Below are 15,106 nucleotides of genomic sequence, written 5' to 3' on the forward strand. Positions count from 1 at the left end.
ACTTTAAGACAATGAATTTGTTGTTTGATGTGTTTTCATATTCAAGAGATTATAAGCTAGATGCCGCTTTTTTTGTGTTGGCATCGAATGTTCTTCAGCTTTGATTGGTGTTGATCTGTTGAAAGCAGTTATTTTGAGTTAGATGCATACATTTTCTCCTCCTATTCAAATTTTACATTGAAGGGGTGCCCACCGGCAACTATAGTCGCGGCACATTCAAATACGTTTTTTAAGAAGAAAAAAAAATCCTGAGGAAAATAAATGCAGAACATGTTCACATAGGATACTTTTATCAGGTCTTTATGCATGAAACCATTCAGAAAAATTTGGCCACAAATGGGTTAACAACCAAATAGCCCCAGTTACACTTGTTTGAGGTTAACAAATCATATGGATTTGCTCCGCCTGCTCGATTATTTACGTCTGAAATCGAAAGGAGTAATAGCAGACCATCTCTGACAAGTCTTTAATCAGCGCAAGGCTCAAGCTATCTCACTTGAATCTCAACGTGCATTTTCGGACAGGTAAGGTTAACACTCCCTTTGTTATATTAAGTAGTGGAAACAGTTAAATTAATATCAACAGCGATTGTGCGACTGAGGGGAAATGAGTTTAAAAAGTGTAGGCTATCCATAGTTCTCTTCACTGGCTTTTATTCTTCGTTGAAGCAAAAAATAAAATAAAATAAAATAATAATAATAAAATAAATACATACATACATACATACATAAATTAACCCTCTGCAGCACAACAACAACGGAAAAGTTTCTTAAGCCCTATGTTTAGTAAATGTTTCTTTAAATGATTACAATTAGAAAGTTCGAGAAAGTACCAAAGAACAGTCCAGTAAGGTGTTGGAGTCAATATCAAACACCATTTAAAGGTGGGACGTCCTGTTCTAACACATGGTCACAGGAGCACATAGTGTGAGAAGAAGGCAATATTATTTCCTTTAGTAATCTTATAATAATAATTATTATTATTTTAAATATTATTATTTTATTATTATTTAAAATAAAAAATATATATGTGTTTGTATGAAGGTGTAGAGAAGCCTTTTGTCAGGTTTTATGAAGTTTTTATTTATTTTTTTATTTTTTTATTTTGCATGTTCAGAAATTCAGTTTCTCGTTTTGTTGTCTTTTTGTGCGATAAGGGATACTTTTCGATGAGGTTTTGGACAATACTAACATTGGCAACAATGTGTTATAAACTGGGAAGATGCAAGGTTCCTGGGTGTGCAGGAACACCCAAAGTGATGTGCAAAAATTGTAACATACACCACTATTTCACAGCAGAGAAGAACTGCTTTTTGAAGTTTCGTACGGAGTGAAATCTTATTACATGAAGCACATTATATCGCATAGCACACTACAGACATATGCATGTATCAAATTCACCATATCAATGTCTTTCAAGTGTTTTTTCCTTTTTAATTAATGATTTCTTGATTTTTATTTATTTATTTATTTTTATTTTTGTAACATTTTTTTTTTTTTTTTTTTTTAAATCAATAAAATGTTCCCAAATGAACCGAAAAATTATGTGGAATATTTGTTATCATAAAACATTGACATAAAACAAAAACATTGCGGTTCATGAAAATTCAACATTATGCAATCTTATGAGAGGAAGGTTATGAACATGAACCCCCATAATCCTTGAAACAAAATCAATTTTTGAGCAAGTACATTACCAGCAGGTGTTCAAATTGTCGATGTTGATTTTTCTCTATGACTCTGTACCACAACAGGGCAACGAAAAAATATTTTTGGGGTTGGGGAATGGTGGGGGGCATTTTTTTTATCAATAAAATGTTCCCAAATGAACCAAACAATTATGTGGAATATTTTTTTCATGTGCCATCAACATGTGTGCAATAGAGGGTTAAAGACGCCCCATTTATAGCGGAGCAAAATATGCAAACTTAGTTCTCACGAAACATAGAACGCGTTTCTGCGCTCGTTCTGTTTCTCTCAAGGGAAAGCTCGGGGATCAGTGACGTGCATTGCGGGATGCGAGAACTTTCGTGAAGAACCAATAATCAGTCGGGAATAAAGTGAATGATGTAAAGTGCTCTACACTATTATATATATATATATATATATATATATATATATATATATATATATATATAATTATGTAACATACATAATACTTTTTTCCATCTCTTTATTAGAATGTAACCAGAAAATACAGGAAATTTGTATGCAGTATTAAAAAACAGAAAAGGAATCCTATAGGCTAAAGTCCCATCTGGTGGGGCCCAGATGGGTGTCACCTGGGCAGCCTAACTGGGGCCCAGACATTTTTGTCCACGGTTTCCATGGAGGCCCCACATGGGTTAGCCCAGATGAACTGAACACTGCTCAGTGTGCACACTACAGGCTGTTAAATGTAACACAGAAACATGCTGGAGTTAATGAGATAATTAGGTGATAATGAGCAGAATCACCGAAAGACAGAGAAACAAGATCTACAACTTCAGCCACAGCCTTCAATGAAATCAACTGAAGATAAAAGACAGTAAATCACTGAAGATCTGATTAAATAACTACACAAACAGCATTACCAGCTTCACTTATTACTAACCAGACTGGCTTTATCTCTGTCACACGTCTACAGAAGCTCTTATTGAGAATTACCAGAGGTTTAGATGTTGATGATTTGTTGAAAATAAGTTTGTTTTGATGTCACCGTGATCGAGGTCAGCGCTTACTTCAGTTAAGCAGTTTGACTCTTGACTGTTCTAGTAATAATGTTTCCTAGGCTGCTCTTGCTGTTTGTTATGGCAAGAAAAGCAAGAGCTAATTTGATTAGCTGTTGTCAGCTGTTCAATGATATGAATCTAATTGTCATCATGTTATGGCTTTGTTCACTAATCTAATGATTAACAAAATGTTATTAATTTTGTGCTGGATCTTCTAGAACTAAAAAAAAAAGTTACAAAAATCAGAGCAGAAGAATAAATCCAAAAAATACAATGGACATTAAATCCTTTAAAACACCTGCAAGATTTCTTCACACACAGACATCAAGAATCAGTGCATGATTCTCAACAATGGTGACATGCTTCATGCCGCAATGCATTCTGGGTGCCTCATACAAAACTCATCGATGGCTCCCAGAATGCATTGCAGCATGAAGCATGTCACCATTGTTGAGAATCATATGCTGATTCTTGATGACTGAGTAAATGAAGCTTGCAGGAGGTTTGAAGTGTTTAGTGAACAATGTATTTTTCAAACTTTCTAATTAAAACATTCTTATTGTTGTATTCAAGAAAAGATCCAGCACAAAGTTAATCACATTTTGCTCATAAAAAGCTCAATCACTAGATCAGTGAATTAAGCCACTAAATGATGACTATATTCTTATCATTTAGCAGCTGACCACATTGTGTCTTGTTCTTCTTGCCATAACAAACAACCAGAGAAAAACTTAAAAGTTATAGATAAGAGTCAAACTGCCTAACTGAAGTAAGCGCTGACCTCGATCACGGTGACATCAAACCAAATGTATTTTCAACAAATCATCAACATCTAAACATCTGGCAATTCTCAATAAGAGCTTTTGTAGACATATGTCAGAAATAAAGTCAATCTGGTTAGTAATAAGTGAAGCTGGTAATGCTGTTTGTGGAGTTATTTAATCAGATCTTGAATGATTTAATGTCTTTTATCTTCAGTTGATTTCATCGAAGGTTGTAGTTGAAGTAAGTCATAGTTGTTTCTCTGTCCCTCAGCGATTCTGCTCATTATCACCTAATTATCTCATTAACTCCAGCATGTTTCTGTGTTACATTTAACAGCCTGTAGTGTGCACACTGAGCAGTGTTCAGTTCATCTGGGCTAACCATAGACTGTAAAAAAATATGGACGTAGCGTCCGTGACGTCACCCATAGAGTTCTGAACAGCAGTTTTGAAGCGAAAATGAGGCGGCGGCCATCTTAGCTGCGCGTCACCGCACGTCACTCCCGGATAACTGAAAATGGGCAAAGAGGCGGGGAGGTGGTTTGAGCTGATATGATTGGTTGCTGAAACCACGCCCGCCTAGCTCGACGTGACCATGTTAGCAAGCAAAGGAGCTATCTATCTATCTTAGATACGATCTAAAATATTAATGAAGATAAGTTTTATCATCAGAAACGTTCTAAAGGTTTACTGTCAATCTACGGTGTTTCTTTAAGATATAGATGCTCCAACACCAGTAGTGTTGGGTGTGCAAATAACAACATGGAAAATCAAATGGGACTTCATACCTTTATAATGAAATAGAGATCGCGAGATGAATCCAATCTGTGGCACTTGGGTGAAATATGAGTGTCCATTGCAAAAAAACATTTCACATTTCTTCTGAATGATCTGCTCTCTGTCATCGTTCTTCAAGAAAGGATGCAATCTGAGCAGCGTTTATGTTGTAAAACTGTATACGATCGTATCTAACAAACAAATGAGCCGTGTCCAAAGTATATTTTTTTCAAAATAGTGCAGCAGTTTTAGTTATAATATCCAAGCAGTGCTGTCGGATTTTGATATCCTCCCGCCATTGTCATTGTAGTAAATCTCACAAACAAAACTTTCAGCCAATGCCACGATCCAACAACGTGTGTTCTGTCTCTTCCCCATGCATGCACATCTACACAGACACACATCAGTCTCAAATATTATGCAGCAAGCCATATTTTATAATTGTATAAAATAATCGAGAAAAAAAGCACAAAAACGGCTGAGATGCCAAATTCTGCGGCATCTGAGGTAAAGTGACGGCTCACAGAGAGCAGTGCCAATCTACCTGTCACTCAAGTGACCACGCCCTTAATTATGCAGAACTTTAAGGCTTAATATAATTTAAACGGATAAGTTATAAAAAAATTCACCCCCCTCAGAGTTGTCATGAAGGGCAAAAATAGCAGTATAGACCAAAACCACAATTTGAACCAACTTGTAAACATGTTTTTTTCTGCTATAAACTTGGCCAATTTAACATGGGACTCTATGAGATTCTGCTCTCTTTTGGAGCCTGTCCCTAGCGGCCAGTCGATGAATCGCAGTTTAAGTTACTTCCGTATTGGCTTCACGAGAGAAAGGGGGAGGTTGCCGCTTGGGGCTAACCCATGTGGGACCTCCATGGAAACCGTGGACAAAAATGTCTGGGCCCCAGTTAGGCTGCCCAGGTGACACCCATCTGGGCCCCACCATGCTGTGCTGGCTGGGGTGGTAAGTATTTAGTGACCTCCCCTTACACTTGAGCAATTGCAGAAACTGGCTCTCTTAAACCTAAATGGAATGAAAAAGGACTGCAAGGCCAAGAAAACTTTCAAAATCTGATGAGAAGTTTCTCAGATTTTCCTCTTTGAGTAACTGGAAGAAATCCAGAAGGTTACACTAAATACTGATTTTTGCTTAAAGTTGCTGTCTGTAACCTTTTTAAAAAAAAAAAAAAAATATATATACAAAATCAATTTTTGAGCAGGTACATAACCAGCCAGTGTTTAAATCTCCTTACCTTAGCCAGATTCACAATGATAAGCTTGTAATAATATTTTTAACCCTTTCAAGCACTAGTTTAACCTTATACCACACACATTATGATAAACCTATAGAAAAAACATATTTGACTCTTTTTTCTTTTCTTAGAATGGCTTAACTTTAAGTGCTGTATTTTTTTTTTTTAAGGTACTTTATGATATGTTGCAATACGGCAACAACATAAAATAGTGGAAATATGTAAGTGTATATAGTTAATATTTCTCCACAGAAATGTTTGTATTGAATCAATTGATGCTAATATAAGCTTAAGCAGTAATTATAAACAACATCTTATACTTATTTTCCAACATCTTGTCCTTTTATTTATTCTATTCTCTTTTGCTGAAAAATGCTTTATATTCTTTGAATTTCATTAATTTTTTCCTGAATATTATTTAAATTGCAAATTTAGACATTTAAAAATATAATACTGTTCATCATGTATCATAAAACATTGAGATAAAACCAAAAACATTGCAGTTCATGAAAATTCAACATTATGCAATCTTATGAGAGGAAGGTTATGAACATGAATCCCCCATAATCCTTGAAACAAAATCAATTTTTGAGCAAGTACATTACCAGCCAGTGTTCAAATTGTCGATGTTGATTTGATCCATAATACAAATGTCATGGCAGTCCTTATGACTAATCAACATATTACTAGCATTAATGTTGTTATTGTTACAGCTGATGACAGCTGGCCTTTGCAAGTACATCCTAGGCAAGTGCATTAACAATGACACTAAGCACCTCATTCTCTAGCGGTCATCAGTGTGCAGTAGTTTAACTGCACAACTCTCACTATCTGGCCACTGTTACACACACAATGCAGTGGATGTCTGTTTATCACAGCTGATGCGCAACAAAATGCTTCACGAAAAATAAAGCACAGTTGATGAACAAATGATAAGAAAGCACAAAAAAATGAACGTACAGTACACAAGTATACAAAGTGTTCGTTGATATGTTAAAATATATAGTTTTAAGTATAAAAAAATAAATGGATTAACATTTCTCTCTTATGGACAAGCACTACATGTGATTAACTTCTGACTTCTGAATGAAGTTGAATGTGCCGGCCTCAGTTTTAGGTATAAAAACATGAATTCAGTTTGACATTCCATCCACATTATTTGCCTTATAAATAACTATACAATTTTTAGTTTTAAACAAGTTTTTGACAGGTTGTTAAATATTTGTGTTTTCTCTTTATTATGACAAAGGGTCTACTACAGGTGCTGGTCATATAATTAGAATATTGTGAAAAAGTTCATTTTTTTATTGTAAATTATTTTAAAAAATTAAACGTTCATATATTCTAGATTGCCTACATGTAAAGTAAAACATTTCAAAAGTTTTTTTTTTAAGTTTTTTTTTTTTTTTTAATTTGTTGATTAGAGCGTACAGCTAATGAAAGTCCAAAATCCAGTATCTCAAAATATTAGAATATTTACATTTGAGTTTCATTAAATGACCATCCCTACAGTATAAATTCTGGGTATCTCTTGTTCTTTGAAACCACACTAATGGGGAAGACTGCTGACTTGGCAATGGTCCAGGAGACAATCATTGACACCCTCCACAAAGAGAGTAAGTCACAGATGGTCATTACTGAATGGGGTGGATGTTTACAGAGTGATGTATCAAAGCATATTAAATGCAAAGTTGACTGGAAGGAAGAAATTGGGTAGGCAAAGGTGCACAAGCAACAGGGAAGACCGCAAGCTTGAGAATACTGTCAAGTAAAGCCGATTCCGACACTTGGGAGAGCTTCACAATGAGTCAAATGAAGCCGGAGTCAGTGCATCAAGAGTCACCACACTCAGACATCTTCAGGAAAAGGACTACCAACCCCGTTCTGAAACAGAAACAACGTCAGAAGCATCTTACCTGGGCTAAGGAGAAAAAGAACTGGACAGTGAACAGTGGTCGAAAGTCCTCTTTTCAGATAAAAGTAAATTTTGCATTTCATGTTGAAATCATGGTCCCAGAGTCTGAAGGAAGACTGGAGGGGGGGGGGGGGGGGGGGGGGGGGGGGGGGGTCTGCTGGTGTTGGTCCATTGTGTTTTATGAAGTGCAAAGTCAATGCAGCCATCTTCCAGGAGATTTTGGAGCACTTTATGCTTCCATCTGCTGACAAGCTTTATGAAGATGCTGATTTCCTTTTCCAGCAGGACTTTAGCACCTTCCCACAGTGCAAAAACCACTTCCAAGTGGTTTGCTGACTATGATATTACTGTGCTTTATTGGTCAGCCAACATGCCTGACCTGAATCTATGGGATATTTTCAAGAGAAAGATGAGAAACAGTCGATCCAACAATATACAGATGATCCGAAGGCTCAATAGTGCCTCAGCAGTGCCACAAGCTGATCACTTCCATGCCACACTTCACTGATGATGTAATTTGTGCTAGGAGCAAGTCATTTGCTGTAATATGTGCTGCCGACCAAGTATTGAGTGCACAAATGAACATACTTTAAAGGATTAGTTCACTTTTAAATAAACTTTTCCTGATAATTTACTCACCCCGATGTCATCCAAGATGTCCATGTCTTTCTTTCTTCAGTCGAAAAGAAATTAAAGTTTTTGATGAAAACATTCCAGGATTTTTCTCCTTATAGTGGACTTGAATGGGCACCAAACGACTGAAGATCAAAATTAGTTTCACTGCAACTTCAAATTGTTCTACACAATCCCAGATGAGAAATAAGGGTCTTATCTAGTGAAACCATCGCTCATTTTCTGAAAATTATATAAGTTTTAACCAGAAATGCTCATCTTGAACTAGCTCTCTTCTTCTTCTTCTCTATTTGAATTTCAGCAGTGTAGACACTGCTAAGCGTATTACTGCCCTCCACAGGTCAAAGTTTGAACTAATTTTTATATGCAATATGCTAGTTCAATAGTATTTAACAATTAGTTCAAACTTTGGCCTGTGGAGGGCAGTAATATACTTAGCAGCGTCTACACTGCTGGAATTCTAATAGAGGAGAAGAAGAAGAGAGCTAGTTCAAGATGAGCATTTAAGGTTAAAACTTATATAATTTTCAATTTTTTTCAGAAAATGAGTGATGGTTTCACTAGATAAGACCCTTATTTCTCATCTGGGATCCTGTAGAACAATTTGAAGCTGCAGTGAAACTAATTTTGACCTTCAATCATTTGGTGCCCATTCAAGTCCACTATAAGGGGAAAAATCTTGAAATGTTTTCATCAAAAACCTTAATTTCTTTTTGACTGAAGAAAGAAAGACATGGACATCTTGGATGACATGGGGGTGAGTAAATTATCAGGAAAAGTTTATTTAAAAGTGAACTAATCCTTTAAAGAACTTGAACTTTTCTGTTTAGCAAATCCATTTTTTGATTGATCTTAGGAAATATTGTAATATTTTTAGATACTGGATTTTGGACTTTCATGAGCTGTATGCTCTAATCATCAAAATTAAAAAAAAAAAAAAAACTTTTGAAATGTTTTACTTTACTTGTAGGGAATCTAGAATATATGAAAGTTACATTTTTAAAAATAATTTACAATAAAAAAAATGAACATTTTGATGATATTCTAATTATATGACCAGCACCTGTATATTTGTTTAGCACTATATTTCTAAACATTTAATATATTGTATGTAAAATTTAGCTTTTACTTTGATCCTGATTTTAAATTATTTGAATAATAACTAATATTGTAATAACTAAGAAATGAATGAGAAACTGGACAGATTCTTACATCTAATGAAAAATAAGCAATACATCACATATTTGCAGATGTGTAAGATGTGAATAGCACGTCAAATGTTAACCTTTGTTTTACATATTTGATTTTGAAATTTTACAGTAAAAGCAAATAATCTAGTATATTTTGAACAGATGCATTTGAAACCATGTTTCCAATGGTAAATTGTTTTTCATGTATTTTTTTTCTTTTACACCATGTTAATTTTATTTGTTTCTAGGCTACGAAATAAAAATGGAGAAGAATTTGCGTTTGAATTTGGTCTTGCTGGGAAGAAAAGGAGCTGGGAAGAGCTCATCAGGAAACACAATACTGGGACGAGAAGCTTTCATATCAGAGAAACACTCCACTTCAATCAATCAGGATTTTGCTGGTGAAGACGGTGATGTTGGTGGATTACCAATCACTGTTTATGACACACCGGGATTGTCTGGTACAGAGAGAAAGAAAGAGCTCAGGAAATATGAAGAATTTCTGCAGAAATGTGAATCAGGCCTGTGTGCGTTTCTCATGGTTCTCCAGTGTGACCGATTCACTGAAGAAGATCAAGAAACTGTGGAGAAGATTGAGGAGCTGCTGGGAGAAAAACGCATGCAGAACACCTGGATTCTCTTCACTGGAGAAGATCAACTCAAAGATGAAAATAAGAGCATAGATCATCTCATTAAAGAGATCACAGCCTTGAAGAAACTTAATCAGAAATATGAGGGAAGATTGCACAGTTTCAACAACAAGGAGAAAAAGACTAGAAATCAAGTGGATTCTCTGATAACTAAAGTTTTCGCGTGGAACTTGGAGAATTGTAAGTATATTTGAAATAGATTTAAAAGAAATATTTCAGCCATGCATCATATTAGTGTAAGGCCTGCCCAATCGGCCCAACGACGGTTTCCCACAGGACGGGGAAGGTTTCTTGCTCATTCTGTCTTTTCAGTGTGGCAAAGTAGTTTAATTCCAAGTAAACTTTTATCTGACTCCATTTTATTATGACCTCGTTTTAGTTTAGAATGTCAACTGATTATTGGTCATTTATATGATTACTCATCTAGACATTTGATTATTCTATTTAACTTTTACTCTTATTGTACTCGTTCATTCGGATTCTTATAACGCTTTGAGTCTCGCCCCTGCCGGGCATACGATCTCATATACACAAACTCGTCAGTCTTGATCATTAGACAGAGACGATGACTAATACTTTTAGACACTGCACCATGCTTGCTTATTTCTAAAAGTACGTTATTTAATCCCCATAGATCTGAACCTACTGAATTAAAGCAAGACTCAATCTAACCAGAGGTCATGACCATTACCATAGAACCAAGCTGACCAATCTAACCTTTCTAATGGTAACTTTAAATAGTCATGCCGTAGTTTCCCCCGTACACTTAGTTAGAATAATATTACAGTAATCAGAGGTTGAGGCTCACCCTATTCAGATTGGTCTGACAACCCTATGTTGTTCTGAACGGAAAACCCATTATTATCCTACACAGTCTAAGAATACATATCTGATGCCAATGTGTTAATCGGAACTCTAAAATATCAGCCTAAACTGTACTTCAGTCCGTTACTAACCTGAGCGTAGATTTGTGGGATTATGGATTTATAATCTACTAGAGTCAATAATTTCAGAGTAAGTCAGAGTAAAATAAAATATAACAATTTATTAGTCAGGTAAATGTATCATGCAAATCACATAATCATTTCAAAGATGATCAATACAAACATCAAATGCTCAGAAACAGAGTAAAAGATGAATACCTGACATTAGAAAAATGCACATTGTCTGAAGGACACCCAGCAATGTGGGCTGATCTGATTACTGGATCGAGCCCTGAGCCTCCTGCAACATCTCTTTAAATACCCAGACCAAGACAGAAACTTCTTTCAAATGGAAACATGAGTTTTCAATGGGAATTTGCATTAATCAGGGTCCTAGACTGAGTAGTTTACAGAAGACCATTTGCATGAAAGACCCGGTGAAGGTGGACACACCTATTACAGAGAGCAAAATATCCCTAAAATCTTCAAACCTCTATTACCTTCTGGTTTACTTCTATGGGAATGAGACCTTTGTACCAGTCACACTGAGACATTTCAAATGATACCAAACATGTATAATGTTGTATGATAACTGTTCACATTAAACCATATAGATTTTGGGTGGATTTCTGGTCATCTCGGCATGTAGGGAGAAGAGGGAAGAAAAGGAAGAAAAGGAAATGTAGATTAATGCAATGGTCTCGGATGGAAATGCGTCTCGGATGGGAATGCTAATTTGCAAGATATATATATTTGGAGTTTATAAGCAGCAGTGTTATGGTCTGATATTATCTGTCTGTATAATTGATATTTACTGTATGTTAACTGTAAGATATAGTCAAATATATTTAACACACCATTTATTCATCTCTACCCCTTTTTACATCTCTCCATCTCCTGATGTTGTTGGACCCAGTTTTCGTCCCAGAACTGGCTTTTCTGCAGTTTAAATGCGTGGGGCATTAACCCACACCAGAATAGTTCAGTGGAAAAGTGGCTTCCTTGATTTAAATATGTAAATAAATAAATATGTTTTTTTTTTTTTTTTTTGCAGTGCAAAAAAAATCACAGCAAAGAACTCCAATCAACATCCAAGATATTCCTGTCGACAATTATTTATCCAGAAGGATTGTTCTTCTGGGTAAAGCTGGTGTTGGGAAGAGTTCAACTGGAAACACAATCCTGGGACACAAAGAGTTTAAATCTGTGAGAATTGATTCAGTAACCAGTGAATGTTTAGAGAAACACGCCACTGTTTCAGGCAGATCTGTGTCTGTAGTTGATACTCCTGGATTATTTGACACACAGATGAACACTGAAGAGTTAATGATGGAGATAGGGAGAAGTGTTTATTTATCCAGTCCTGGACCTCACGCTTTTCTCATTGTGTTTCCTGTGAATATGAGGATCACTGAACATGAGCAGCAGATTCTTCAGATGATTAAGATGATGTTTGGTCAGGATGTATTAAAATACTCCATCATTCTCTTCACTCGTGGAGATCTGCTAGAAGATCAGACCATAGAAGAACTCATTAATAACAACAATCAATTAAGAGATCTAGTTGATCAGTGTGGAGGCAGATATCACGTCTTCAGCAATAGAGGGCTGGGACGCAAGTGCGTTCTGGGGGGGGGCGTGGGGTGGTTGTGGGTTTCTCCGTCGGAATAACAGAGAGCAGGTGAATGATCTACTGCAGAAGATTGATACAATGATAGAGCAGAATGGAGGAGGATACTACAGTAATGAGATCTATGAAGAGGCTGAGAGATTCAGACTAGAGGAAGAAGAGTGGAGAAAACAACAAGGAAAGAAAAAAATACGAGAGATTAAGAGAAGGGAAAAAGAGAAAAAGAAGAGAATCAGAGCAGAGACTGGAACAAAGAAAAGAGAAGGAAAAAAGGAGGAACAAAGAAAAGATAAGACTGAGAATGTGATGAAGGCAGAAGAAGAAAGAATCAGAGCAGAGGAAAAGTCTAAATTAGAGAGCCAGAGTGGATTTTCACATTTTATTTCTAAGAACAAGAGTTATTTTCAAATGGCAGCTTATGTTGTTGGTGGAATTGCTGTTGGAGCTGTTGGAGTTTTAACTGGTGTTGGAGCTGTAGCTGGAGCTGGAGCTGTTATAAAAGCTGTTGGAGGAGCTGGAGCTGTTGTAAAAGCTGTTGAAGTAGCTGGAGCTGTTGTAAAAGCTGTTGAAGTAGCTGGAGCTGTTGTAAAAGCTGTTGGAGGTGCTGCAACTTAATCTGTTCCTACTGCAGCTGATATTGGAGCTGGTATTGGAGCTGCTGTTGGAGCTTTTATTGGAGTTGCTGCCACTAAAAATGCCAGTTGAGCTGTCACTGTTGGCACTCTAGTTTTTACTCAAAACTTGTGTAAATAATGATTCTATAGATACGCATATAAATGTATGGAATAAAAAAAAAAACATCCAAATATTATGATTTGAATTTTGCTTTAATTTACTTTCTAGTTTGTTGTAGCTGCTCCAAAGTCTTTGCTTGTGATACAAAAAATAATTTAAAAAAAGATGCTTTTCTGAAAAGCATCTTGCATGTTTTATTTGAGAGGTGACCGAGGGTCTGGTCTGTATGGTGAGAGCAGTAACAGTCTTTTACTCCTTTAACCTGACATTCAGTAGTGAATCTCTAGTCTGTTATTCCTTCTTGATGTTTTCTTTGTTTTCGTCTATATTATTCCTTACAATTTGTACTTGTTTTACTAATTTGTATATTCATTTGTTGTAACTGTTTTGTATATCTTAGCTTAATTTGTTGTTGTATCAGAAAGAGAGACTATTTTGCTGAAATTCTATGTAATCATGCATTTATAGATAATATCTGAACTGCAAAAGTAAGACATGAGTTGTAGGTTTAATGGCCATTGCATTTGCATTCCCTATTCTTTTTATATTAAAACTAGTTTTATGATATAAAGATATAAGGATTCTGAAATGCATGTGTTAAAAAAAGTGTTGTTTTGCATTTATTCTTCATGTATTCAATCATTTATGATAATGTATAATTTTATTTAATCATATAACCATTCCATTTAATCATATAATCATTAATAATTATCATTTAATCCATTTTTGTACACATTTCATTCATCAATTGTATGGATTTGTCATGATCAGACAAAGTATTGAAACATACACAACTAAAATTAATCAATAAACTTTTTATTATCATCACTTTGTGTCCTTCCGCTCGTCTCCAGTTTTACTCAGTCCGCTTCTTGGCTGCTAGAATACTGTTTATACAGTTTTGGGTACACTGTCACAGCTCAGGTGTAGCAAGTTAAAAAGCAGGATCTAATTGAAGCAGTCTCAATTTATTCAAACCCTCAGTATTAAACAAAAGTACTCAGAGATCCAAAAAACAATTACAACAAAGACTGAACCAAGACTGACATAAATCAGGCTCAATTAATACCAGCACAAACTAATGAATGCAATGAGAAACAGGTGTGGTGAATTAATAAAATAATGAATAACCATGGTTACAAAATCTAACAAAGAAACAGAGGAGGAAACAGTGAAAAAAAGTCCTGCAAAATTTCAATATCCCCTAGTTCACTAATATTGTCCACTTAACAGAGTGAATGAAAACAAGTGAGTGAATTCAGATGCTGATAAACATCTGTGAAAGACAGAAAAACAAGACCAGAAAAAATAAAAGAAGACAAGCAGAAACACAATTGAGTGTGAAACCAGTTTGACAATGTTTCTTTCATAGATGTTGTTAAAGTATTGCACTCTTACACATTGTATTACAGTATCAGCTGAATTGCCGATTGTTTTATCTGGAGGTATTATGGTTTGAACGTGATGACGTTATATTGTGACGGAAGACACTGTTAAGTTGTACTGAGCTGATGCTCTTTCAAGTTATAAAGCTGCTGAAGAGATAAATAAGCACGAGTAACGTTTCGTTTGTTTTCCATAACCGAGTGGTAGCGAACTGCACAGAAACTATTTTGCACGAACCCACTGATGCTAATGCAGAACAGCTAGCTGAAGACAGACTGAAGAATGCTGATTGCTAAGCTGAACTAGTAGGATTGATAGATGATAAAAGTCTGTCACTGATAAGACACAAAGCTGCTGATAATGGCAGTAAAGCCCTGAGAATACTGAAAGAGCATTATTCAGGGAAAAGCAAGCCACAAATAATAAATATGTACGTCATTAACCCAGCTACATATGACGGACAACGAGAGTGTTACCGATTACTTAATAAGGGCCGAGAACATCATAACAGCCCGTACTACGGTGTTCATTTTAG

The 15,106-nt window shown here is 35.7% G+C and overlaps 1 protein-coding gene across 2 annotated transcripts in view; it reads left to right on the forward strand.

Moving 5' to 3' along the window:
• The window catches only part of LOC125253055 (GTPase IMAP family member 8-like), a 40,161-nt gene extending 26,822 nt beyond the window's left edge, over positions 1–13,339 (forward strand). Inside the window, exons 1-3 of one of the 2 annotated variants that reach the window (XM_048166811.1) lie at positions 325–524; positions 9,496–10,077; positions 11,875–13,339. In XM_048166811.1, coding sequence (XP_048022768.1) covers positions 9,510–10,077; positions 11,875–12,491 — 1,185 coding nt within the window. In that variant the 5' untranslated portion in view covers positions 325–524; positions 9,496–9,509 and the 3' untranslated portion in view covers positions 12,492–13,339. Of the gene's footprint in view, positions 1–324; positions 525–9,495; positions 10,078–11,874 lie in introns of those variants that run through there. The other variant, XM_048166803.1, reaches the window with a different exon arrangement.
• The last annotated feature ends 1,767 nt before the right edge of the window (positions 13,340–15,106 follow it).

Source organism: Megalobrama amblycephala, linkage group LG2 (genome assembly GCF_018812025.1).
Source record: "Megalobrama amblycephala isolate DHTTF-2021 linkage group LG2, ASM1881202v1, whole genome shotgun sequence".
NCBI lineage: Eukaryota > Metazoa > Chordata > Actinopteri > Cypriniformes > Xenocyprididae > Megalobrama > Megalobrama amblycephala.